Source organism: Alligator mississippiensis, chromosome 3 (genome assembly GCF_030867095.1).
Source record: "Alligator mississippiensis isolate rAllMis1 chromosome 3, rAllMis1, whole genome shotgun sequence".
Taxonomy (NCBI): domain Eukaryota; kingdom Metazoa; phylum Chordata; order Crocodylia; family Alligatoridae; genus Alligator; species Alligator mississippiensis.
The window spans coordinates 151,964,401-151,992,122 of record NC_081826.1 but is presented as its reverse complement, the minus strand read 5'-3'; the positions used below and the strand labels follow the sequence as shown (position 1 = coordinate 151,992,122).

The 27,722-nt window shown below is 44.4% G+C and overlaps 1 protein-coding gene across 12 annotated transcripts in view; it reads left to right on the top strand.

Moving 5' to 3' along the window:
• Positions 1-27,722, top strand: part of PCGF3 (polycomb group ring finger 3) — a 190,510-nt gene that overhangs the window by 40,553 nt on the left and 122,235 nt on the right. For 9 of the 12 annotated variants that reach the window (XM_059724527.1, XM_059724533.1, XM_059724530.1 and 6 more), the window contains exon 2: positions 13,994-14,109. In XM_059724527.1, coding sequence (XP_059580510.1) covers positions 14,107-14,109 — 3 coding nt within the window. In that variant the 5' untranslated portion in view covers positions 13,994-14,106. Of the gene's footprint in view, positions 1-235; positions 917-13,993; positions 14,110-19,899; positions 20,126-20,892; positions 20,936-27,722 lie in introns of all 12 variants that reach the window. The other 3 variants (XM_059724528.1, XM_059724529.1, XM_019490675.2) reach the window with 3 other exon arrangements.

Sequence of the window (27,722 nt, the reverse complement as noted above, 5' to 3'; positions counted from 1 at the left end):
AGTCACGTTTGGATTGTTGTAGATGAGGCAGTAGACGACGTGCGATTTATTATATAGGCAGTTTGATAGTTGGGGAAACTCACTGTTGAACCTGCCATACCTCACCTTTTGACTTCTTCAAAAGTGTTGGAGAGGACAAATCGTGCAACAATAGCACGCTTTATGAATGATTTACATTTACTATGGCTTAACTCTACTGCCAGCAATGAAGAGAAATTATGTCTTCTACTTTCAGATGCTGCAGCCTATATGCTGAAAGTGGCAACAGTACTTCAAGTGTTCTTTCCACACCTACTGCACTTTACTTGGCTGGTACATGGCCTCAGTGGGGTTTCTGAACAATTTAGACATGCGTTTCCAGCTGTCAACTCTTAACATTTCAAGTGTGGAAAAAAATGTTTGTAATGGGTCACTGACGGTTTAACATTACATAGAAGAAGTTCTGCCTGATGTGTCTGTTCCACCAGAGCCTATACTGACCCACTGGGGAACTTTGACTGTTTTTATGCTTATTATTTTGAGTCTCATTAGCAGTTTTGATGCCACTGAGGCAGCCTCTGGTAGGGCTGCATAAATGTTGCCCTATAATCAGAATGGATCTTGCAGTATTTGGGGCACACTTTTCTGCCATACTAAAAGTGAACAAGAAATTTAAGACATGGAGCCTCTTGGTACGTGATTCCCCTGACCCAATCAAGGAAGTCAAGGAAAAACTTGGCTTTGCTGTACACGAGAGCCCAACAAATCACAAAGACAAGCTGCAATAACTTGAAAAGGAACTCTGGATATGAAGCAGTCTTACCTGTGAAAGGTTACTGGGATGGTGCTGGACTGAACTAAAAGAACAAGTATCAGTATGCTGGTCTCATTTTTCAAGTTTTGTCTTGGAATGTCTCTGGACCCGAAATCTTTCTTGGTATACAAATTCATCCTGACTAAGAAGTGCCACAAACTAACTGGAAAATGTGGAAGAAGTGCTAGCTATATGTTGTGAATCAAATTACTGTGCAAGCGAGTAAAAAGACATATTTTAGGATAGCCTAAATTATACAGAAATGTGGTTTTTAACAACATTTTAATTAATTGTATAGATTACTGAAGTAATTTATGGGGCTTTTAGTATTCTGAAAGTTTTTTGAAGATTGTAAGATGTATATTTCTATTTAACACAAATATTTGCTCATTTTTAGAGCATAACTGTCTGCATGTTTTTTACAGGATTTTTTGTGAATGTAAATCTTGTGTCTGGTAACTATGCAGTAACTCACCCATAGAGAAAATTACTTCCTAGGCCCTGCAAGCTGGTGACTGGCTTGTGTCCTGGTGGAGAAATATGTACATGAAAGATGCATCACTCATATGTATAATGAAGAGTTACATAAGATAGGACAGGTATCCCCAAGCAGGAAGCAACTGTGACCACCTGAGATCCTGCCTTTGTTTCAAGGTAACTTTGCATCATCGCAGAACCTCACAGAAGGTGAGAGGCTCCATACCAGCTATGAACTGATTTGCCCAGAGCACTTTTCCATCTATTGACTCCTCTGTGAAATCCTATGAAATATGAACTTTCATTTCTACCCAGGAGAACTTTTACAATCTTTTCTCCAATGCCTGATGAAGGATGTTTGTGCCTTAAAGCTTGCAGTTAAGGACATTTTTTTTTGCCAAAAATCTTGTTGGCTTAATAAAAGATATCATCTCTACTATGAGTCCTGATTTGCCTTAAGATGGGACATGCATCCTGAGGTTCTGTCATTTGTAAGTCTCTTCGTTATACATATGAGTGATATTTCCTTCATGAAGGAAGTCGGGACTGCTGACATTCAGACGTTTAGTTGGAGGGGTTATCTTTTCAATTAAAAGGGCTAAAACCTTTATAAACACCCCCCCCCCCCCAAAAAAAAACAAACAACCAAAAACAAAACAAAACCCCAAAAAACGATGATAGTCCCTAACAGGTTCCAGCTTGTCCATAATGATGTTTTTTCCAGAGTGGAGCTGTATGTTTTTAAATGAAGGCTTTTAAAAGGGAAGTGATTTCTCCAAAGCCTTTTAAAGGAAGGACACAGTGATGGAAATCTCAATTTTCTTTTGTGCTATAGGGAAACCATTTTAAGAGTGAGTGAAAATTGCCTTGTGTTCTTTCTTTTCATAATTGTGCAAGTGATAGATGTGTTTATGAATCAGCTCATTTTATTAAGTACATTATTACAAAAAGTATCTATCACTGAAGTCTTTATTTTGAAAGGACTTTGTTCTCCATGGTAGAATAAGGCAAGAGCTTTCTAGAAGTCGGGAAACTTTCTCCTCATGATTACTGCTCTCACATGTGTGCTTGAAATTTGGAACAAAGAACATTTTTTAGTTACTTGTAAGTTCTTAATTCCCAAGAAAGAATCCACTAAGTCTTGAGAAGATGTTAATTTGGAATAGGACATGCACATGAGTGTGTATGCATCTTCAAAAAACTGATGCTTCCAGCAGTGATTTTGCTTATTGACCACAAGCCAGATTTCATTTAGAGAAGGATATATGTGTTGTTCTAGCTAAAGAAAAAAAGCTTACTTTTTGTGAGTAAGGGCACATGCAAAAAGGGACATTTGAGAACAGTTCTATGATTGGGACCTGGTTCACAATTGTGTGAAGTGCTGTAGCTCTGACATGATGGAGTAGGAGTGAACACCCAGCCCAGCTGACTTCCTGCCCCTTGGGCAGGGGGTTGGACCTGATGATCTCATGAGGTCCCTTCCAGCCCTGATGTCTAGGAAGCATGTCAGGGAGGGGCAGAAGGGTGGTCTTTGAACCAATGCTTTGTGGGAGGAGGGTCCTTAGACTTATGGAGGTGTTTCCATTTTTCTTCTTTTCATTCTCTGGAACATGATTTCAATGAAGTGCAATATCCTGCAGCTGAGTAAAGTGTGCTTGCCTGGGTATGGGCAAAGAGTATTGTTCAGACCGGGGTGGGCAAAATGGCAGATCCAGCTGGTGGTTAGCTTCCCTTTCCCAGCAGTCCCTGCCCACATTACTGTGGCTAGTTTCCATAGAGATCTCGGTAGTGGCATCGTGGTGACAGTGCAGGACTAGGGTTTCCATGGAGACCAGCTCCAGCAGCACTGGCAGGGCACATAGCTGGGCAGGGAGTTGCTCTGTGGCTGGGCTTGGATTTTGCAGTGGTGACAGTGTGGTCCAGAGCTGTGGCAGAACCAGTTAGCTGCACGCACGCCCCACGCTGTCACCGCTGCAAGACCCCAGCCCTGAAGCAGCTCCCTACCCAGCTGCATGTCTTGCTAGTGGTGCTGGAGCTGTCTCCACGGAAACGGTGGCCTTATGCTGGCATGGCCTGCTGTTCCTGGGGTCTCCATGGAAATTAGCCACAGCGACATGGGCAGGGGCTACTGGGAAATGGAGTCTGCTACAGGCCCAATTTGGTCCGCAGGCTGGACTTTGCCCCACCCTGGCTTAGACCCCTTCTTCTGGGTTTCCTGCAGGTGGAGAAGTCATGATGAGGGACTTTGGTTGAGTAGGGAGTGAGAACACACTTGGTTGTTAGGAAGCGAGCATTTATTGAACAAGCAGTACAAGAAAGCTCATTGATTAAGAAGTGCCAACAAAAGGGAGGGGGAGAAAGGGAAGCAGTAGAGTGGCTTTTCTTGGAGGGCTGATCAACTCCATGTTGTGGAATGCCTGGTGTCCACAAGTAACATGAACCAGTTCAGTTCAGTGTGATCTGGTTCAAAATGTACTTGACTTTCCAGATAACACTTCTGACTATGCCATGTGGCTTTAAATCAGTTTAAAAGACTTGTAGGTCTGCCACCTTCAGGCATAAATCACATTTAAACTGGTTTGTGTTTGTGTGACCTGAGACAACTTTTCTTATTTAGATAAAATAGGGTTAGGAATGTCTTAATGTGTCAGGGCCTGTTGTGATTCTTCTATTACAGGGGCAGGCAGTTACTTTGGGCGGAGGGCTGCTTACTGAGTTTTGGTAAGCCATTGAGGGCCTCATGACAGGCAGCCAGGGGCAGATAAATTATTAATTTTCTAAATTTGTTAGCAGCCCCGGGGGCTGGATAGAATGGCTTGGTGGTCTGAATTCAGCTTGCGGTCCGCATTTTGCCCACCCCTGTTCTATTAGCTGATGTAATTCTTTATACCGAAACGACTTTGTCCTCTTGGCCTGAAGAAGTGGAAGTATCAGAAAGATGAAAAACATTTTTGCTGTTGGTACTTTAGAGAGATTGTGTCAAATTTAGATAATTTCTTTAGTAAGGTAAAAACTGACCTTTCAGAGCTTATCTTGACTAAGTTTGTGGAAAATGTCCATTCTCTTACGTGGTGTTCATTCAGCACCAACAAATAGGTTAGATACTTTATCAAACGTGGTAAGTCTTTGTCTGAACAATTTACAAGTTTAAATACTGTTGTCTGTCTTTATTTGAAGAGAGGCAGTTTGATTATGCTGTTCCTAGTTTTCACTGAGGTCTACAGACTTCTCAGTTATGAGGATAATTATGCCCAAATCACTCTGCTTTCACTCTTACAGTTGTCTGTGAATGGCAGTGAAATAAGGGTTCAGCTCTGCTCAGGCTTTGAGGGAAAAAGAGCAGTAGCAGAGTCTTTGGACCACTGTGCTGTAGAGACTGAAGATGACAACATAAAGATTTTTGGAGGGCTGCGTTTAATAGTGTTTGTTATAAGTGCTAAAAAAAATTAATTTCTGCAGCAGCTAACAGCATTGGCTCAAGAATCTTCCCTGCAAGGAAGGAGTGTGTGTGGTATTTTTGTTCATTCATAGTATAGGTACAGTAATTGTTAAATGTTAGAAAATTGAAACTGCTTCAGTGAAGGTGAGGGAACGATATCATGTTTAATGAGTAGCTAATATTTGGATATTCTTAATATAATGTTTTTTAAATAAAATCTTAATCCTAGTCTTCAGTTAATTTTTTTTTTTCAGTTTACTTGCTCACACTCATAAGAAATTATTTGACTAGGTGCTTGGGACAAGTACCATGAACAGGGCAGATTTGGTTGTTGATGTGATTAATTTCTGTGGCTGCAGCAGCAGCTGTCTGCTTTTTCCAATGTCCCCTTACTCTAAGTCAGTACTTGGAGCAAGTGCACTGGTCTCCTTGTCCTAGTTATGCCACTGACTTTACTGAGCCCAAGAATCTGCCTGACACCTGCAGTGCATTTTTTACATCAAACATCCTTTTTCCGTATGTTCTCTCTCCTTCTCCCTGAGGCATGATTGCAGCTCTGTGCACCACATTCCTGTATCTCATAGAGACCTTTAAGATGCAAGGTGGCTGGAAGCTGAGAGCATCCTATATTTTCTCAAATAGTCATAGCTGTGGGCAAAGTGAAGCCTGAAATTGACACGTTTATTTCAGAAAGTCACCCAATACCTGACCTAGTCCCTAAGACAGTGGACCAAACCACTGACCCTAAGGCCAAGGCCACTTGTAGTGCTACAAATGTTGATGGACAGAAACGCATGGCCCCTGTAGTGCTACAGAAACATGGCACAACTGCTGCAAGAAAGGCAGAATTACCCAACAGCTACTTTTGCCTTGGTCAAAAAAAAAAAAAAAAAAAATTAAAAAGCTGCAACCAGATGGTTAATAAAAATCTATAGACAGTAAAGGTGAAGGTTGAGATGACAAGAAACATTCAGATTGGTTTGAACAAATTCAAGTCAGCAGGACCTGATGAGTTGCAGCACTGCAGGTGTCAGAGATAGCCTGGGCTCAGTAAAGCTAAAAATTTATTATGAGTGTCAGCAAAGAAACTTAAAAAATTGAAGACTAGGATTAAAGTATGTCTTTTTAATATGTTAGAATTAGGAAGGACTAAGCATCCCAGAGTACTGGAGGAAGTGATAAAATGGATCTAGAAGCCTTAAGTGCAGCTTCCCCCCCCCCGCCCCCCCAAACTATGGGTTGCAACTCCAGATGTAGGGGGCTGTGGGTTAGGGGTGAGAGGCCATGCTGAGGAAATGGGGCCATAAATGGGGTCATGCTGAGAAAGTTGGGGAAGCACTGCTTTAGTGATTATATTTATTGGGAGACATACAAGCAGCTGCAAGTTTCCAGAGGACTGGAAAAGGGCCAATATAGTACCTCTGTTCTAAAAAATGCAAAACGGAGGATACAGGAAACTGCAAACCAGTTAGCGTGAGTTCAGTACCTGAAATTGAATTGGAGCATATCCTAAGGAAGTCCATTTGCAATCACATGGAGGAGCAACCAGCATAAATTCATAGATTGATAGATTGTAACGGACTGGAAAGGACCTCACAAGCTCATTGGGTCCAGCCCCACCTGCACTAAGCAGGAAAGACAACTGGGATCAAGTGACTCCAGCAAGGTGACCATTCAGTCTCTGGAAGGTTTCCAGGGTAGGTGATTGCACCATCTCTGGAGGGAGTTTATTCCACAGTTTGGATACCCTAACTGAAGTTTTTCCTAGTGTTAAGCCTGAAATGGTCTTCCAAGAGTTTGTGGTCATTATTCCTGGCTTTCTCCAAGAGTGCCCTGGTGACCAGTGTTCACCGAGCCCTTGATGTACTCCCCTGATGCTTGGTAAGCTGCTACCAAGTTGCCTCTCAGCCTTCTCTTTTTCAGGCTGAAGCGTCTCCTAGTCCCTTTTAAAATGCAAAGCCCAGAACTGCACACAATGCTCCAGATGAGGCCTAATCAGTACCTAATTAGAACTGTACCATCACCTCCTTTGTCCTGCATCAATTACACCAGCTGATGCAGCCCAAAAAACACATTTATCTTTTTTACTGTTGCATCCCATTGCTGATATGGGACCCAAAAATCCGAAGATCCTTCTCAGCAGTGCTGTCACCTAGCCAGTTATCACCTATTCTGTATCCGAGTTTGATTTTCTTTCTTATAGTAACTTGAGTTAGTCTTCACTGAACTTTATCCTGTCATGTATAGCCCACCTTTTCAATTCATCATGATCTTTCTGAATTCTAATCCTGTCCTCCAGCATGTTTGTAATCCTTTCCCACTTCATGCTATCTGAAAATTTGCTCAGGAAGCTCTATTCTGGCACAGTAATCATTAATAAAACAGACTGAACAGTACTGAACTTGGAACAGATTTGCTGTAGGACTCTACTTGAAACCTTTGGCCATTCCAATATTGATCCATTTATAAGTTACCCTTTGCTTGTGGCTATTAAAGTTAGTTGGCTATCTACCTGCTGGCACCTGTAGCTCTCAGCCTTTTTGGAGGGGTACCCTGACCAATTCCTTCAAGCCAGGTGGTATAAAGGGCTGCTCCCACCCAGTCTGGCTCATCCAGACAAGCAGTGTAAAGTGCTGCTTCAGTTCAGCCTGACCTCTTTGGCCAAGCCATGTAAAGCATATGCCCTTGCCACCGTTTTTCAGTCTGACCCCACATGCTCCTCCCAGAAACAGGAGCATGGGACATTCCTGTCAGATTGGTGTGCCTCTGTTTCTGGGAGGAGCATGTGGGGTCAGACAGGGAAGACACATGGAAAGAGCATGGGCTCCAGCTGCAGCTGCTTTCCCAATCTATTTCCCCACGAAATGGGCGGGGCAGTTCTACCTACCTGCATTTACATCATGATGCCCCAGAAGGGGCTTTTGTGGCACCTTGGTTGAGAACCACTGCTGCAGATGATGCTTCTAGTGGTGTGCTTGGATGAAAGCTGGTGGTGTGGAGGTAGCTTTAGCAGTCAGTTGGTTTCTGGTGCAGTGTGGCTGTGATGTGACTACTGTAAAGCTTCACAGTGGTTTCCAGGAAATGAATATTCTTGGTGGAGTATGCAAAAGTTTGCTTGATTGAGAGGTGGAAATTGCTACCAAGTCCTAGTGGAGTTGCTCTAGAAATTCTTTCCCATGTGTCCACATGATGATATCATTGCACCTTTTAAGTATACCAGGGTGGTGAGAGGGCAGCTGTGGAAGAAGCAAACTTCAAGGTCTGTCACAAATACCTTGGCATATGGCAGGGAGGGGAGGCATATGTGTGCCCGTGATCATGCTATTTGTAGGCATAAGGAGTCTCCAAATCTGAAATACTCATGTGTGAGGACAAAGGTGGGTGCAGTGGAAACAGAAGCAGTGTCATCGTGGGGGATAATATTTCTTAAGGCTTGTAATCTTCCCTCATGGGGGATGTTGGTGTACGGAGATGCAACATCCATAGTAATGTATATGGTGTTTGCTGGAAGCATTTCAGTGGTACCTAATTTCTTTAGGAAATCTGTGTCTTTCAAATAGTTGGCAGCTCCAGTGATTTATATAGTGGGGTCGGTGCCACCAAATTTCCACACCTGTGCGGAGCCCTGCAGGCTGCTTGACATGGCGCTGTATCCTGGGGGTTGAGCACCCCTGTTACAGGATTAGCATAGACTCAATGTAGTCAGAAACCCCCTCTGCAATGATACCAATGACAGAGACAGCAGGATTGCCAGGTCTATGGATCTTGGGTAATTAGTAAAAGGTACCTGACCTGAGTTCTTGGGAGGTGGAAGCATCAGGCCTTACCTGTGCTTCTAAACATAGTTTCTTAAGAGCTTTTTTTTTTTTTTCTTTTCCTTTTCTATGTTCTTCCCTGATCAGGAGTTTTGTAAAACTTGCAAAGTTATCTGTTTGTTTCCTGTCTATATGCTGTTTTGCCCATGATAGCAGCACCCACTTTATCAGCCTGTTGTAAGACGATAACAGGGTTGTTTTTAAGTGCTAGTATAGCTGTCTTGCACAGGACTGAGGTTGTAACATAAGCTTTTTTTTTTAGGAATGTCAGAGTGGTTACAGAGGCACAAGCAGTTTATATACAGTGGGGCTGTGGCCCAAAGGTGGAGTCCAGGAGGTGTTCTTTGTCTTGGGCTGTGTAAGGGTCAGGTCTGTGGCAAGTTGCTCACCAGGGATCCTAGTTTTCCCTGATTTAAAAATGAACAAACGAAAAAACCCCAAACCAAATTCACTGCTACAAACCCCAAAATCTGTTATTTAAAGCGCCCCCTCCCCCCCCCCCCCCCACCCACAGCCCTGCCAGAGGGGGCCTCCAGCTGCCAGGGCTGTGGACCCAGGTCTGTAGCCTCCTGCCCCTGCTTCCCCTTGCTGGGGGCTTGGGCGGGCCAGCTCCCCGCCACCGTGCGCACTCCTCCTGGGGGGGAAGGGGGAACCTGTACCCCCCAGATCTGTATGTGGGGCAGGCGCAGGCTGTGGGCTCAAGCTTTTGCCCCCCATGACCTCTGCATTGCCGTGGCAGTGAAGGGGGTGAGCAGTGGTGAAGAGATCCTTGCGTGGCTCCTCTGCTGCTTGCTGTACCGGGCCGTGCCCTCTGGGCTTTGGAGGCCCCAGGGGAGGGAAGCAGGGCAGTAGGGAACGGCGGAGCCATGTGGAGAAGCTGCTAGCCACTGTTCCCTGGCGCCCTGCTTCCCTCCCCCAGGGCCCCTGGAGCCTGGTGGGCACAACTTGGCGCAGCGGGCAGCAGCATAGCCGTGTGGGGATCTCCTTGCCACTGCTTGCTTCCACCCCCCCCCCCCCCCCCCCCCCGCCGTGGTGATACGCCTCCTGTGTGTGGGGCTGTGCCCTTCAAAGCAGTGGCAGGTGCAGGAGGTGAATTGCCAGGGGGCCGGGGAGGAGAGTAGCAGTGAGGCGATCCCCACACAGCCTCACTGTCCCCAGTCGTGCCCACTGGGCTCTGGAGGCCTCGGGAGGGAAGCAGGGCTGGAGTCCAAGACCTCAGCCTATGCCTGCCTTGCAAAGAGATCTGGGAGGCGTGGGTCTACCTGCCCTCCGGGAGTGCACTCGGCAGTGGAAAACTGGCCCTCCCCTTCCTCCTGCCCCAGATGAACCACCCATGGCTCTGTCCTGCGCCCTGCTGGCGCCCTGCAGCCATGCATTGTAGCCCGGGGCCCCAAGCCCCACTTGGTTGGGCAGCAGCCTCAGCCCTGCCCAGCTCCCTCTTCCCTCCACCCCTCCCCTTTTACCTGTTGGAGCTGCTCTCCAGGCTGCCTGGGGCCATGTGCATGTCCATACACTAGTGCTGCCTTCCTCCCAGCTCCCTGCAGTCTGGAATTCTGCCAGCCTGCAGGGAGCTTATTGCAAAATCTGCGTGTTTCTCTTGTAAAACAAGAAATGCGGGAGCAGGGACTCCCTATGCCTGACGAAGGGTTACTGTGCCCAAAAGCTTGCTAAGAACTTTTTCCCAACTACTCAGTCTAATAAAAAATATCACATCTAACCAAAAAACCATGCCAGACTTAGAAAGGTTATGCACTTATTCAAGTTTGATGTACACAATGCTTATTTATGACATAATACCCTCAGTGCTATTGTGTTAGTAGCTCTGGAACTGACTAGCACATTTGATTTTTTGAGGCCAGTATCAGCCTTTTCATGGTTGATTCCTCCTCTTTGTTTGTTTCAGTTGAGCAGATGACAGTTATTTAAAAAGTAGACAGTTACAATTAGTATGCAATTAACTCAAGTACACTTAAATTATAGAGCATACAGTAAGGCTGAAAGATGTTTTGCATGTAACTACATGTGCCTATGTTCTAAGCCAGGGCAGTCCTCAACTAGTAAGCCTCTGGGGTCTGTACCAGGTGAGCTGCAGGCTATTGGGATGCATGCCATGCAGATACTCCCCCACTGCTGCTCCACACAAGCATCCCTCATGCTGCTTAAGTAGGTGCCCCCCTGCTGCTGCTCTACTTAGGTGTGATCTCCCCTCTCCCCCATAACCCCCATTTTCTCCTGTGCTTGACTCAGACTCTAGGGCAGAAGTCGACAAAATAGGCTCACTAACTGATTGGATCAGGTCCACAGGTGGGCACCCATAAGTTAATTGTATCTGGCCTGGCCAGTCGCTGTCCCTGCTGCGCTTCTCATGTGGCCAAGTCCTGCTCGCTTCTAGCTGGGGCAGTGTGTGCTGCGGTCCCAGCATCCCTGCTGGAGGGCCCCAGCCCTGGCCAGTGGGCACAGCTTCCAGGCAGGGCTGCTGTTGCCACTGGTGCAGCCAACCAGTTTGCTGCTGGGCTCCCCTGGCCTCCAAGCGACTCCTCCAGTCCCTGCTGCAGCACTACAGGCAGCAGGTAGGGAGGGGAAGCTGCAGTGTTGAGGGGAGCAGGGTGGGGACAGGCTCTGCCTGCAACTCACTTTGGTTCTGCTCCTGCATGGCTGGGTTGGGGGAGTGTGTGGATGGAGTGGGGGACATGAAGAAGCTTGGCTGCACATAAAGCCCTGCTGGGGAGGTGTGGGACAGGCAGGTGGGGTGAGAACAGCAGCAGCACTTTTGGGGTAAAGGGGAGGGACTAATGGTGGCAAAGGTCAGGGGGTTAGGGGTAGGACTTCTGGTCCCAGGATGGGGACCAGGGGCCAGAGCACCTGTCAAATGGTAGGGCTGCCCTTGTGGCCCTTGACAGTTCATCAAAGCTCATTAGGTAGTCCTCCAGTTGATGTAATTGCCCACCCCTCTAGGGATGTGCGAAGCTTTGGTAGCTGATTCGATTCGGAGAAGGTTCGGCCTAATTCGGGGACTGAACCTCCGAATCTGAATTAAATCAGGAGGCCAGGTAAAAGCTCTGAATCAATTCAAAGCATCTGAATAGATTTGGAAAAAGATTTGGCCGATTCGGAGATTTGATCATAGATTAAACAGGCAGGTGGCAGCTGCCTCCAGCTGGTAAGTCTGGGGTTGGGGGAGGGAAAGGGTGTGGGGGAGAGAGGGATTGGGGCTGGGACAAGCTGCCCAGCCAAAGTGGGGCGGGGGCGTGTTACTCAGAGAGGGGAAACGGGGGTGCGCATGATGCGGGCAAGGTAGTGCTGGGAGCGGGGGTTCTGCCTGCTGCTGCTTGCCCAGCCAGGGTGGGATGCAGGCGCGGCTTGCTCCAGGTGGAAGGGGGCAAGCAGCAGCAGGGCATAGCCCCCACTTGCAGCGCTGCCGTGCCACATATTCCACCCCCCTCTCCCCCCGTGCTGGCTGGGCAAGTGGCAGCAGGGCATAGCCCTGGTGGCTCCCCACACTGGGGCAGAGGCAGGCACTGCTGGGGTAGCCATGGGAGAAGCCCCCCTGGCTGCCCTGCATGGCAGCTGCCCCATGGTGTGGGTGCAGCGCAACTTGGCAGGGCACTGCATGCTGTCTGGGAACTGGGGCGTCTCCAGTAGTCAACCAGGGCCTGGCAGCATGCAGCACCTTGCCAAGCTGTGCTGCACACACACCATGGGGCATCTTTCATAGATTCATAGATTCATAGATGTTAGGGTCGGAAGGGACCTCAATAGATCATCAAGTCCGACCCCCTGCATAAGCAGGAAAGAGTGCTGGGTCTAAATGACCCCAGCTAGATACTCGTCTAACCTCCTCTTGAAGACCCCCAGGGTAGGGGAGAGCACCACCTCCCTTGGGAGCCCGTTCCAGACCTTGGCCACTCGAACTGTGAAGAAGTTCTTCCTAATGTCCAGTCTAAATCTGCTCTCTGCTAGCTTGTGGCCATTGTTTCTTGTAACCCCCGGGGGCGCCTTGGTGAATAAATCCTCACCAATTCCCTTCTGTGCCCCCGTGATGAACTTATAGGCAGCCACAAGGTCGCCTCTCAACCTTCTCTTGCGGAGGCTGAAAAGGTCCAGTTTCTCTAGTCTCTCCTCGTAGGGCTTGGTCTGCAGGCCCTTGACCATACGAGTTGCCCTTCGCTGTACCCTCTCCAGGTTATCCGCATCCTTCTTGAAGTGTGGCGCCCAGAATTGCACGCAGTACTCCAACTGCGGTCTGACCAACGCCCTATAGAGGGGAAGTATCACCTCCCTGGACCTATTTGTCATGCATCTGCTGATGCACGATAAAGTGCCATTGGCTTTTCTGATGGCTTCGTCACACTGCCGGCTCATGTTCAACTTGGAGTCCACTAGGTACTAGGTTCATGCAGGTACCAAGTGTGGGGGGGGGATTCCCAAAGCCCCACGCTGCACGGGGGTGCTCTGCAACAAGCACCCAGAGGCCCCAAATCGCTGCTCCTGCAGCTGGTGAGTATGGGGCTTTTTTTTTTTCTAAGTGCTGGGACTAGGCGGGGGATGGGGCTGGGCAGGGCAGGCATTGGGAAGCATTAGTTGGGGGAGGAAGGGGGAGCCCAGAGACTCCTAAAAAATTGACAGCTGAGCGAGAGCCCTGAGGGCTGCAACTTAAATCCTTGTGAGCTTCCTGCGGCCCATGCACACCAGTTGAACAGCTTTGATTTAAGCAACAGAGGAAAATTAGGACTAGCATTTTGTTCTGCAGTTAAATTAATTATATGTACATCAGGTAAGTGTGTAAGTAGACTATACCTGAATGACTGCTTTTGTGGAGCTGGTGCTTAGGAGAAAAGGAGAAGAGTTGTCAAAAGTAGTATTGCAGCTTGGAACTGAAAAAATAAAAAAGGCTAGTGAAATAAAGCCGGCATACCATATCTAACATTCACAAAGAATTCTATTTTTGCATGAAATCATAATGTAAAAAGTGATCATATCTGCGTTGCTAATAATAGCTGTCTTACTAAATAGAAATTTAAATATCAACATCACTTTTTTGAACTACTTTATACATCTTTAAATGTTATTTGTTATTTGATAAGATAGTTAGAGTCTCCCAAAATATAAAGACAGATATTTATCTTCCATGCTCTTTTAACCCAAGTTGGTGTCTGCAGAAGTCTTATGTTCTTTTATTATTTTAGTCTGTGACAGTTCCTTTGTTTCTTGATCTCAGCATAATAATTCACTCTTTTTCCTCAGGACTGCAAAATACAAATTTTGCTATTTTCTGCTCATTTTTGCATTTTATATTTTTAATTTATTTCATACTAGGTTTTAAGTGTTAACTCGGAGAGCTTGCACTTTCCTTCAGTATTCAAAAATGCTTTGAAAAATTTATTGTTTGGAGGCTGGAGAAGATTCTTTTTTAATGAATTTCCACCAAGCTTCTAAGTAAGTATCTCTCTTTCTCTCTCTCTTTTTCAGTCTCCCCTGTGAAACACTGACTTTGGTTTGGATAGGGATGATCCTGCCTCAGACAAGGGATTGTTGGAGTAGATGACCTATGAAGGGCCCTTCCAGCCCTTCTCTCTGATTCTATGGTAAGACTTTCATTACTAAAATTTCCCAAACTTTTTGAAACCTGTCAGTGAGTTAAAAGGGTATCACTTCTTTCTGGCTTTTGCAGTTGTAATTCTTGTACCCACAAGAGAATGATTAGGACCCCTCTGCACATGACAGGTATTGCACAATTATCTGGTTAATTGCACAGTTACCTTTAAGACCTGCTATATATGCAACATACTTATCATACCATAAAAAAGCTCTAGCCAACTTCAAAGATAGACCTCCAAAATGTGTACTAACTTTACAGCTGGTTGCTATTGAGCTTTAATGTGCACATGTAGCACAGTCTCCTCTGACAGGGTTCCTAGCTGCAGCTGACTGGGCTTCCAGCCACAGCAGGGCACAATGTCCAGTGTGAAACCACTGGGCCATGGGGATTGCGGCTGCTGTAATCCCTCAGCTACAGGGTGTGGGATGCCCCCACAGCTGGGAACCCCTCAACTGAGGTGGCTCCCAGTTGCAGAAGCTTACTTCTTGCCAGTGCCAGGAGAATGCAGATTGCACATTCAATCCCATCACCTCTTTACCTGCACGTGAGAGGGGGCCTAAGTGTTTCAATTGCAGGAACTGGAAAAACGGGATTTTGATGTCACCTGCAGTATGTTGCAGGTTCTAAATATGTTTTCTTTGAATAACTGTCTAAAAAGATATTGGTACGTTCCTACATATTAAAGCTTCCTAATATATTACTACAATTAAATTCTGCATTATTATGTGTAGGTGCTAAAGGTGATAGATACAAGCTTAGCTTCTTATGTGTTATCTCAGGTTTTCATTTTTGTTTTCATACAGGGGTGATTTATATGTAGAATTTGATCTAGAAGATTTCTTTTCCATGGTAATATATTAAGTTTGACTGGACAGTATATTTGCTCTTTTTTACCCAGTGCTTACTGTGAATCGGTGTTATCTAGTACACCAGTGGTTACAAAGCTCTGATAGATTGCACACCACCAATTTACAACGATATAACCTTAAGTACCACCAGCAAATTTGTTGTATAAAGTAACAATAAATCTGTTAACACATACCATTGACAGGTTGTCTGCATACCACTGGTGATGTCCATACCACAGATTGGGAACCATTGCAGTACACCACATTTCTAAATGGATGGCTTAACAGTGACCTTTAATGTTTGGAATAATCAATCCTCTCTTTTGCTGAAGTCTTGCAGTATGGGATTTTTTTTATCCATTTTCTTATTTTCTTAAATAAATTTATCATAGTCTGCCAGTCACCTAAAATATTTGTTGGCACTATAATAAGTATAGTTTGGAATAGAAAATTAAAATGAATATTCCAGCTCAAATTAAGTGCTGTGATTCTGTCTAGCCACGAGGTTAGTTACCAATCATTTTAACCAGTTTTCAATATCTATTTTGATTCTTTCAGTGAAAGGAGTATAATTGCAGCTGTACAAGTCCTGCCATTTTTTTTATTCACATTGACCCAAAAGTATTTTAATGAAGTAGTTACTTGTTAATATTTATAATTCTTATCTTTTTATCCTTTTTAATATATGCTAATAGTTTATCATGTTTGTTTCTTTTTTCATAATATAGCTGTTTTGTATAGCAAAGTGTTCTTCCAGCCGTTTCAGTTTGTAACAAATCTAACTTGTTTTAGCTTCTATTAATTTTTTTACATGCTTTCTGTGATCGATTTACTGGTCTGATTTAATATTTTTACCACAATGCTCAAATTTTGCATTTCCTGTCTTCTAATGTTTCTCAAGTGAGACTACTTATTAGGTTGCCTCTCATTACCTCGAAAGCATCCCATAAAATATTCTTTAAAAAAAAATGTTTAATTTGTATTACAGTGAAATATAGCTCAATTTTCTCTTTAATTGGCCAGGAAAGATTCCGAACTTATAGAAGTGGGATATTCGCTTTCTAAATTTCATTTTGAGTGTAGTCTCCCAACCTCTAATAAGTAACTGTACTGTTCCATTGCCAGACTAGACCATTCCACCTTCTTTTGCTGATTTAATGTTGTTAAATAATGATTTGGAAGACAGGATTATATCTGTGTTTATGTGCACGCCTGTATATAGTTAATGTGGTGTTGAATAAACAGATCTTTCTTTTGGATTTGAACATCTCTAGGAGTCATAAAATTCATGATTTTTCTACTAATAATCATAGTGCTGTCTTAATTTCTATAGTTTGTTATACGTCTATCAGACCTGACTGCTTTTGAGTCCATAACCCAGTTAGTCTCCTCCCAAAAGAACATTTCTCTCTGTTTAAAATTTTCTAAAGTTTGACATAGCTTGGTGAAGAACGACCTCTAGTCCTAATTTGGTATGGTGTCTCATAGAGTGCCTTCCAATGGGTGTTTGTTTGTGCCAATGCGGCTTTGTTTGGTCTCTGAGAGTATCTTTTAGACAGCACTGTCATGGCTTCTAGAACAAGGCAGGAACCTGAGCTCCTTCCTATGCTGAGACCCCAGCTCTTCATCCCTTGCTATCTCTGATTCTCTGTGGTCCTGACTCAGAGCTAGCATCCAGTTCTGATCCTGAGAGAGGAACTACACCTCCATTTATGGCAACCCAATGGAACCTACAGTTCCAAGTAGCACAGCAGACAGTCTTTTTGGTAAAGGCATTTATTGGGGCAAAGGCCAGCCAGCCAGAGGCTCTCCGTCTGCCTCCAAAGGGATTAAGTAGTCCCTCTGTCCTCAGTCCAGCCCACACAATTCTGAGAACCCCCAAAGATACTCAGTGGTTCCCTTTCCAGTCTCTCCAGCTCCCTATAGTTTCTCCACTGCTTTCAGTCCCTAGACTCTTTTGGCCATGAGCTGTCAACCCCCTGTTTTCCAGCCTGCTGTACTGTTGTCATGGTCATCTCCCCTTCATACCTCAAACAACCAAAATGATCAGTGTCCTGGAATAGTTGCCATATCAGGAAAGACTAAAAAGGTTAAGGACTGTTCAGCTTGAAAATATGGCCAAAGGGGAATATGTTAAAGGTCTATAAAATCATGAAGAGTATGGACCAAGTGAACAGGGACCTGCCATTCACTTGGTCCTAGAATACTAGAATAGGGGGCACCTGCTGAAATTAGTAGGTGATAGATTTAAATCTAACAAGTGGGAGTACTTTTTATGTAGTGCGTAGTTAACTTGTGGAATTCATTGCCACAGGAGGTGGTGGAGGCAAATGGCATAACCAGTTTTAAAAAAGGGACTGGATAAATTCATAAGTGATAGATCTATTAATGGCTATTAAACAGAATGGTTGGAGATGTTGCCTGTAGCATCTCTATACTAACCATGGTGGATGCCAGGGAAGGTATTGAATAGGGGGATAGGTCACTCTAGAGATTTCTCCCTTTATAGCATCCATTTCTGCCACCAGCAGAGACAGGCCTATCTGTTACATTGAAGCTATTGTGGGCCCAGGCCCACCAAAAAAAAATGCCAACCCCTATACCTTCCTTAAAAATGGAGGTCACTAGGAATGTAACAGCTAATTGCTTAGGATAAATACAAAGAAAACAGGGAAGGGAATAAGGGCCATAGGTAAATAACAAAGTATCTAGAAGGGGACATGGAGCAGAGCACACTGGCCAGTGAATTGAGAGAGCCTGTGAAACTACCCAGAGATGTGAGTGGAGGAATGACTGGAAGATGGCTCCACCCTTGCTCAGGTTCTCCCTGGCCAGAACTTTCTTCCTGGTCTGGTTAGGTGGAGAGCTTGGCTAGACCAGGAGGAGGTTGACCCAGGGGTCCCATGACTTGGTAGGGCCATGGATGAGACTGCATAAAAGAAAAGGTGTGGGGAGTAGTGCAGCCAGAGCCTCAGCAAGATGCTCTAGAGGAGGCAGAAAAGGGGCTACATCCCAGGCTAGATGGGCCCAGTATAGCACGTATGTTCTAACTATATTCCTCTTTTTAAGGTGGGTTTCTTGGAGAAAGCCAAAATCTGGTACATTATCTTCGATGGCTTGTAGCACCTTCCTCTGTTTATTACACTTGTTAAGATCATTTAATATTCATGGTGTAAAATTTCAGTTTATTAGGCATTACAATAATAGGCTTCTCCCTGTTGAATTGGTGTCTATGTATTTGTAGTAGGCTAACATTTTATTTTCTGTAACCTAGTTGCATTCCCCTCCTCACCCCCATCCCTCTTATGTTAGTCCCTTGCTCAGGTACTCTGTATTTCCCTTATGGCTTTGTCATTTTTATTTCATGACTTAACATTTTCTAATAAAATTAAATATTTTCTTGATTAGTTTGTGCTTTCTCATTGCTGCATTTGAGTGGCTCTCCTCTAATTCACACACAACAATTAAAATATACCAGCTGCTGCCCTTTTTGAAAAGGGTGAAATTTTCAAAGGGCTCCAAGCCTTCTTGTATCTATAGCCCTCTGAGTTTTTAAAATTTGCTCAGTACTCTGGCTACTTGTACTTCCTATGTAAATACGAGCTTAAAGGGATAGCTTCCTTTATTTTATTTTTGCTTCTCTGAGACAGGAACTGAAAGAGATTAAAACATATCTTCTTTAGTGAAGTATGATATGTCTTGGAAAATCTGTGTTGCATTAGCCCAGTTCAACTTCAGAGAGCTCTAGATGTTATAACCTTTTCTTTTGGCTCAAAGTAATGCATTCATAGAATTACATCTCTAGGCCTAGGAACAGAAGTTGTGCCTGCATTTGTCCTGGAAAAGAAATGTCCCAGGATAAGTATGTACACACAACACCATTTCAGTTGGGAATATTCATGAATGGCTGAATACTGGCTTTTCTGCCATTAATTCAATGATGCAATCCCAGGACAACCACACAGATGGACTTGGCGGTGCTCCAAGATAAACTGTTAGTAATTCTTATCCCATGAACCTTTTTAGCATTTACCTTGAGACAGTGGACATTGGATATCTGAATGACTGCACTTTGTCCTGGGATAATATGGTTTATTCCAAGATAAATACAACATCTGTTTACAGGTCTGTTTCTGGGGGGAGATCACGCAGTGAATGCTGCCCCCATCCTGCCCCCTAAGCAGCGAGTGCAGGCCCCTGCATGTATGGGCAGGCATGCAGCTCCCTGCTGTGAAGGACTGCCCCCTTCCTCTGCTGAAGGGCCAGGTGCCTTCCCTCCCCCTGCCCTGCCACACCTGCACACATACACCCCAGTTCTCTGGACAGTCCCCTGGGCCTCCAACCCCTGCTCCCCATACACTTGCCTGTGTCCAGAAGCCCATGACCTGGTCTCACTGTATGCTGGACACATGAGTCTGCACCTGCAAATGGATGTGTGCCCGTTGCCCCCAATTGTCCCAAGCAGCCCTTTGCAGGCTGGAACACTGCCAGCCTGCAAAGGGAAACGCCTGCTTTCGCGTGTTTTTTCTGGGACTCACTCACGACCTTTGCAAATATTCTTGCAACCCACTGGTTGAGAAACACTGAACAAGATGACCTCCAGAGGTTCCTTCAAGCCCTACTTCTCTATGATTCTATAAAGAGTATACTCAGACCCTAGTGGACCTCCTAGCTCATCTCGTAATCTGTTTGTGTCTGTACTCCAAAATGATGCTCTGCATCTCTGTCCTGATCCAGAAAGTAGTAAGGAGAGAAGCTTAGCTCCTTTTTGATACCAGAATTACCATGTTCTTTAAAGGTTTGGTTTGTAAAGTGAAGTATTTTTAAAACACTTGATCTATTTTATAAATAAATATTTTTTTAATTTTTTAATTGCAGTAGAATGTTTTTGTCAGCATTAATGTTGACTGTTCTGGTTTTTTATTTAGCTGGAGGAATGGAGCCAGTTATCAAGTGATACCTGTTGTGAATCCCTTCTTCCAGCACAGACACACATGACATTCTTCCCTTTTCCATAATGCTGTGGTGATGAATTCTTCTATGAATGCAGCCAGCAAAGGAGTTTCCGCAGGGATTGCCAATAGGTTCTTCAACTGCATTGCATCCTGGCTGCTGTTGAATGCAGTGGTGGTGTTTTCACTGTACATCATTGTGGTGTGTTGTTTTTTTTTTTTTCTTTTAAATTCCTTAGACAAAAGGGTATTTATTTGATTCATAACAATTAATATGGTGGAGGGGGGGTCTTATTATCTGAACATTGTTTGAAGCTAGCTTAATAAAAAAATTGTTCTTTTGTCAAACTAAAATGATTGCATATGACTTTATTCTCTTTTGTAATATGTAAGGAGTAAAAATATTCAACAGATTTTTTTTTGTTTATTTGTTTTGGGTTTTTTGTAGAAATATAACAGGGAGTTTGTTTCCTATTGGAAATAGGTTTGTACTAGTTTGGAAAACTATGGCAAATGTAATTTTCAAAATAAGCTTGACAGTTGATTAAATATGATTCTTTTGCGACCTCCATTCCAAAGTCTTTTGACTTTGTATGGGAAATGATTGGTTTGTTGAGTAAAGCATATAATGTGTGTGGTCTAGTTGAGTTGTTTTTTCTTTTGTCATTTTTCCTTGTCAGTATATTAGAGAGAGAGGAATATTTGAGTTCTGAGCTACTTCCCTTTTATATTGTGAGTATAGCCAAGAAATTTCATGCTAGAGTATATTGTCTACAGAGTTTCTGGGATTCCTTTTTTTAAACCATGGCAGTCTTTTTCCCTTTATGAAAACGCGCATTTTATTGTTGTCTGTTAGATAAGTAAATATAGATAGTATTAGATCAGTTTGGGGGTCAGTTGCATCTTTGGTGGCTGGATCTCTGGCAGCTTTAGTGTTTTAACTTTCAGATTATTTTTCTGTCTTTTCAGGTTTCTGGATGTCAGCCTCTGAAAAGAAATGAAGTTGTAAGAGGTATGCTTCATATAGCCAAAACTGTTTGACAGATGCTATAGGGAAGAAGGCCATTCATTCCTTCAGCAGGTGTCCATTTGCCTGTCCTTTTACTCAAGTCCCAGAAAATAAGTGGGATATGAATAGAACTTCTACTGAACCAAAGGGCTCATGATTTCTAAGCAGTGTTTCTGTGATATACACTGAAAAATAGTGCTGTACTTAACTAGAGATTATTTGGAAAACTTCTGTTCAGAGAGGCATCTACAGCAGACTTATTGTTACCTTGACAGTATTCAGTTTACTGCAAGATGTCTCAAACAAACTGCTTAACTTTCTGTTTGGCATTAATGCTGAGAGAGCGCAACATCATGGGAAGCCCATGGTGACAGTAAATACTACCTAACCCCCCACTCCTTCCATGAAGGGTTTTCTTTCTATAGAATGGATATAGCATAGTATGCTTCAAGTACCCTTGGTAGTTGCTCAAGTGGAATATTTTTGGGGTTATTGACACAAAAGCAGTGGGATAGTCTTAAAGATCTGGCTATTATGGAATATCATCATCAGTGTTGTCTCCAACTCTCTTGGTTATTGGCAATTTTTGTATCAAAACAGTAACTATGGCTTTGGGAACTGGCATCACTGGCTGGATAATCTATTGTGAAAGTCTTCCAGTACTCACATTACTATCCCCATCACTGGAGGTGTTTTAAGAAAAGATTGGATTGCACTGGTCAGGGATGATTTAGGAATAGTATGTCTATGCTCTGCTCTGGATATTTCCCATGCTTTTGGGCTTTGCATTCTAGGAATTCTGGGAATTTTTCCCCCTTTTGCTACTGTGTGTGCTGTGGGGGAGGGGAGGTTTGCTGCCTTGGAAACATTGGGGGTTGGCGGCAGCGAGGGCTGAAGATTGAGTGAGGTGTGCCAGTACTCCTGCTGGAACTTGGAACCAGAGGTTCCTGGCTTAGTGGGTCTTACCTCTCTGCTCAATGTCAGACAGATTGACATATTTGGGGTCACGAAGGAATTTACTGGGGGTGCACTGATTAAAGATTTTTTTTGGCTGATACCAATGGCTGATTATTAGGTATCATTCAATATGGCTGGTTATCTGATTGTCGATTATGCAACCCAGTGGCTTGGAGAGCAGCGTCCAGCCAGTAGTGTGGGGTCAGATCAAGCCCCCATGGTGAGGGATGGAGTGTGGCTGGAACGGAGGTGGGGCAGCGCTGCCCAGCCGGAGTGGGGGTCCAGGATGGAGGGAGGGCTATAGGGTAGGCTATAGCCACCCCACCCCATTCCAGCCCCCCCCTACTGGGAAGAGTCGGGTGCTGCCCCGGCCCTGAGCTCACAGTGTGCAGCCCACCCTCGCCTTGCGCGCACATCCCCCATGCCGCCTCCGGGAGTGTACGCAGTGGTGGGAAGCCACCTTCCTCCCTACCCCACCGCAGGCCCTGGACAAGCTGCCTGCGGCTCCGTCTCGCGCGCTGCCCTGGCTGCCCCAGCCCCGCTCCCTCCCTCACCTTGGGGCCCTTGATCTGTCCCCACAACACCCCTTCACCCCCCCCCCCCCCCCCAACTTACTGGCCAGATGCTGCTCTCCAAGCTGCCTGGCTGCATTCCTGGGCACATGTATGCTGTGGCTGTGCACATGTATGCGGCATTTATCGGTGACATTATTGGCCACATGGGCCAAAAATGCACATTGTCGATAATATCAGTTTTTCTATTTTCAGTGATGATAAGATATATGGACTAGTATATTGGTGCACCTCCAATATTTACCCCATGGTCAGATTGGTACAGACTGGAAAGTTTTTTTTTCCCCTTCCTATGTAGCAGGGGGTATGTGGCCCATTTCCTTGTTCCCTTAAGTGTATTTTTAACAACCCTTATAACAGTAGCACATTGGCTGCTGTTGTTACCCTGCTTTATCTGTGGCACATTTAGGGTACTGTCTTATGGTTGGGTCGGGGTTGATTATGTAGCTTTAGTAATAAGTTGGACAGTGGATTTGTACAGGTTGATTTGGATAAGGATGATCCTGTCTCTGGCAGAAGGTTGGACTTGGTGACCTTTGGGGGTGTCCTTCCCAGCCCTACTTTTCTGTGATTCTATGAAAGACTGATTCACCAGAGTTTTGTTCCACTAAGGCTTGTGTTCAGATCCCCAGTTTCCTATATATATTTTTCTTATGTCCAGTCTAAGTCAGCTTTCTAGAAGTTTGTGGCTTTTAGATTTTGTTATCCCTTGGGGAGCCCTGGTGAATAACTGTTCTCCCAGATCCTGGTGCCACCCCCCTACATACTTATAGGCTGCCACCAAGTCCCCTCTGAGCCTTCTTTTCTCCAGGTTAAAGAGTCCCGTGCTGCTATTCTTTTGAAGCTTTCTCATTTACCAAGTGTGTTTATGCTGAATGTAATTGATCCAAGTTGAGTTCTACTTGCATATGGCTGAACATTTTTTAAGATTTTTCCTGCTAATCAGTGAAGTTGGAGAGAAGCCAATATGAAATAAATTGTTCACATGTGCTGCCAGAATAAGCCAATGTGCAAGTCAGTGTTTGATTTGTGGCTGCTTGGTGGGGGTAAACTATTTTAGTTTTTTAGTATCAGGTAACTGACATAGTGCTTGGAGTCTGAGTTTAAGGTTCTTTTTTATATGCACAGAAAAAGTACCAAGACCCTTACCTGACATGCTTTTGTGAGAACAGGAATACAAGACCAGGTGGGAGTCACTGGGTGCATTTACACATGTGCTATAATGTGTCATCACACCAGTGATGTGATGTTTAAACCAGTGTGTTTCTGGTTTGAGGTGGTCTACCCATATCCAAAAAATCATGTTGCTAATCTGGCAAGTAGTGTGGGTAGCCGCTGTTTTGGAATCCAAGATGGCTACCATGAATTCATGTTTTGGTCAATATTTCAGTCCCCACTAGCATTAGAAAATTAACTCTAGAGACAAAAAGATGTTCATAACATTTTTATTGTGGTAGCCATTTCCAAGATTGCTGATATTAGCATATGTGTATTGACTCAATATAACTTTAAAAAAACAACCTAGTAAACAATACTCTATTACTAAAACCTCACAAATGTATATTACTACAAATTTCATAGCAAGCCTACAGTACTGAAAATATTATAACTCAGGCTAGCCTATTTGTTTGAGTTGCATTGAATAATATAATACAATTTAAAAAAAATTCATAATCTGGACCAGTCCAATATTACTAATGCACAACTCGGTGGCAATGAAACACACAGACCTATGTTTAGCTCAAAGCAGTAGAAAAATGTAATAGTCTAATCCAATAGTAATACAACAGTATATATAACATATTAAAACAATGGGTAATTGCAGTTTTTCAGATCTCTTCATCATTTGAATCCATTTCTGAATACCTGTAGTTATTATACGGATTGCAACATATTGTCTCATAGCACTCACAGATGGGAGAGCCTGGCACATTAACCTGCTTGCACAAGCATGCTGGTCCCTAGCATTCTATCTTGCAGTTGCAACTTGTTATCCGAATGTGTTCTGCTGGTAATAGTTCAAGCATGTTTGATAGGAACATAACCATCGTTTTCAGCTTGCCAACCACACTGGTTAGATGATAGCAATAGTAGATTAGGTTTAAATGCACTTTGTGAAATGAGACTTTGGTAATTGGCCCTATGTATATAGTGCACAGGGGAGTCGTATGTAGGCAGAAGTTTATCTAGAGCTTTTTCTTGGTGGAATATTTTTACCCTACCTTCAAGAAAGTTTGTCAAAGATGTTGATGGCTGATACTACAACACAACAAACTTTTCTACTCAACTGTACAAATTCTTGTCAACATAAGGCCTACTTCTTAGACTTGCCAGTAGATGTGAATGCTGAATGAAAATTAGTCTGACCACTGAACAGATTTTATTTTATTTTATTTTTTATTTTTTAATTTTTTTAGCATGACCGCTGAACTGGCTGGTGGTGTCCATAACCAGTGTGGAATCCAATTAGAGATGCATGGAGTGGCTCAGGCAATTCTGACACAATATTATGAAGTAGAATGAATCTTACTGGGTTGCTTCTCTTCATCTAAACCTTAGGTGCAAGATTATGCCGTAGAAGGACCAATACGACTGAGTCATTGCAGGAAAATACTAGAGGCATATCCCTGATGACTGCATGTTTGCCCTTAATAGCATTCTTGTGTCAAGCTTTTTGCTGCAAATGCAGTTGCAAAATGTCACATGAGCTTTTCCATCAGTGAAACCACCAACAATAGGCACTTGTTCACTTTGGAAACATTAGTGTGATTCCTTAACAAGTTCCTCATTTAGAAAATTAACTAGGCTTTCTTTGTTTCCTTGAAAGGATTTGAAACCACACTGTAGTGTGGCTAATGGAAGCGATCCGCTGCTAATGATTCTGCGGATTGTCTAGTATTCTGAGTCCTTAATACTCTTGTGCCTGTCTTTATGGTTAATGATATGTATTGATCAAAGACATTGTTGACTGAATCGCATGTGTTGGAATAGTTGGCAACTGCTTGTTGCACAAAGGAATCAGCCAAATGTCTAAATGTTTGTGCGGTTTTTGGCTTTCCTGTTCTCTGTACAAGAGTCCATGGTGTCAATAATAGCAGCTGATTTCTTGGAAGTAGCATCTGGCAGAACAGTTCCTGCTTTATCCCCAGTCAGGATCTGTGACAAGATTGCTTTGTCGGCCACATTGAGCAATTTGGTACATTTAAAAAGTGACTGAGGGTATCCAGACAGTTCGTGCTGTATGCAAGAGTGCACATTGAACCTGATACCTGCTGCAACCACTTCAAGAAACCTTTGTTGCATCTCCTTTGCTTTCTGTGTCTCTTCCATTTTGTTGGACTGTCCCATAGCTGACTTTACATCCTTGAAGGTTTTCAATTTTGATTTGGGTATGTTTGCATAGAAGTTCTCAGTAGCATCTGCAGTAAGACGTTTCTGGATAATGGTGTTCATGACTTCTCTTCCTTTGTCACATGCATTCAAAATATCTAATGCAGTATCTTCTGGCACAGTGTTTTCTGTAAAAATACATAACAGCTCATAATTGGAAACCTTAAACAAGAACCTTTTGAACTGCTCTTGTAGCAATGTGACATCATTGGCATATCCTTGTCTTTTGTTATGATTGAAAGATGTTGTTGTATTAATCTCAACATTTGAATTGCCATCTCGGGTGATCTCTTTTATGAAGCAGATGATATGTTTGATGTCCTAGTGTATTCTTCACTTGATGTTGATAGGGTTTCCCCTTTCATCTTCTATATTCCGCAGCTTTCTTAACAGTCTCTCAGTGTGCTGTTTTGTGTGTAAAAGACCTGTAGAAGGAACGGTGCCAGTTAAGGCTTTTGGAATGTTAGTTCAGGATCAACACAACATGATACTCTATCAATACTGCCATAACAAGTGTTAAATTCAGCAACTGTACTTATGTTGAATGAGTGCCTCCTTTATTTGCATAATTCTAGCAGGTATTCTTTGGCAAATTGTTGACTATGAATGTATGTTGAAACACGATGCATCTTGTCTGAGTCATACCTCCTATACTTCACTGGACTTGGTGATGCTATCAGCTCCATTGTGACATTTGGTTAAGGCTGATAAGGGTGAATCTCTTGTCGACACTCTCCTTTGGAGATTCTCATGTCAAGGTAATCTAAAACAACAGAGTTGATGCAGCAATTTTGAAAACCTTTTGGGTATCTAAAAATGAACAAAACTGTAAATTTGCAGCAGCTATCTTGGGATCCAATATAGCTGCCAGGGTGGAAATGTAATGATTATAGAGGTAAACTGATACATCGGTCTGATATCGGATCAGTACATATATAAAGAAAACTGGCTGTATTGGAAATCGGCCCGATGGGGCTGATAATTTGGCCAATAAATGCCCGTGCTGCATGCAGCTGCAGCGCAGTACTCAGGCAGTGAGGAGCAGAGCGTGGCAGCTTGGAGAGCTGCCTCCAGCTGGTAGGTCTGGTGTGGTAGAAGGGGTGTGGGAAGGGCAGATCAATGCCCCCTGTGTTGAGAGAGGTGGCAGGTGCTGCCAGGGCAGGAAGGGGGTCAGAGCTGTGGCTTGTGGGGAGGGAGGGAGGCAGCTCCCATTGCTGTTTGCATCCCGGGAGGGCATGGGAGGAACATGTGCCCTGTGGATCTTCAGGCGGCGGGGCGGGCTGCAGCTGGGGCTATGCTGGGCTCTTCTTAGTGGGGGCTGGGCACAGTGGGCACTGGTAGCGCTGGGAGGATGCTGAATCCAACCCAGGTTTCACTGCTGCTTCACTCCCAGCGCTGCCGCCAGCCTCCTGGCGCAGTCCCAGCTCTTCCCAGTGCATGGGTGGAGGTGGGGCGTTGAGCTGGTGCTGTGCTTGGTGGCTAGCAGTGATGGTGCTGGGAGGTGAGCAGGAGCGAAAGTTGGGGTGGATGCAGCATTCTCCCAGCACTGCCGGCACCTGCTCTGAGCCCAGCCCCCACTGAGAAGAGCGCCGTGCAGCCCCAGCTGCAGCCTGCCCCGCCCCGCCCCATGTAGATCCAGGGGGCACAAGCCCCACCCCCCATGCTTTTTTCAGGGTGCAAGCAGCAGCAGGGACCACCTTCCTGCCCTCCCCACCCTCCACGAGCCATGGATCTGGCCCCTCTGTGCCACCTGGGCCACGCCTGTCCCTGCCCCCTCCCTCATCACAGGGGGCATTGATCTGCCTCTCCCACACCCCTTCCCTTCCCTCTCCCCTTCCACCACACTGGACTTACCAGCTGGAGGCAGCTGT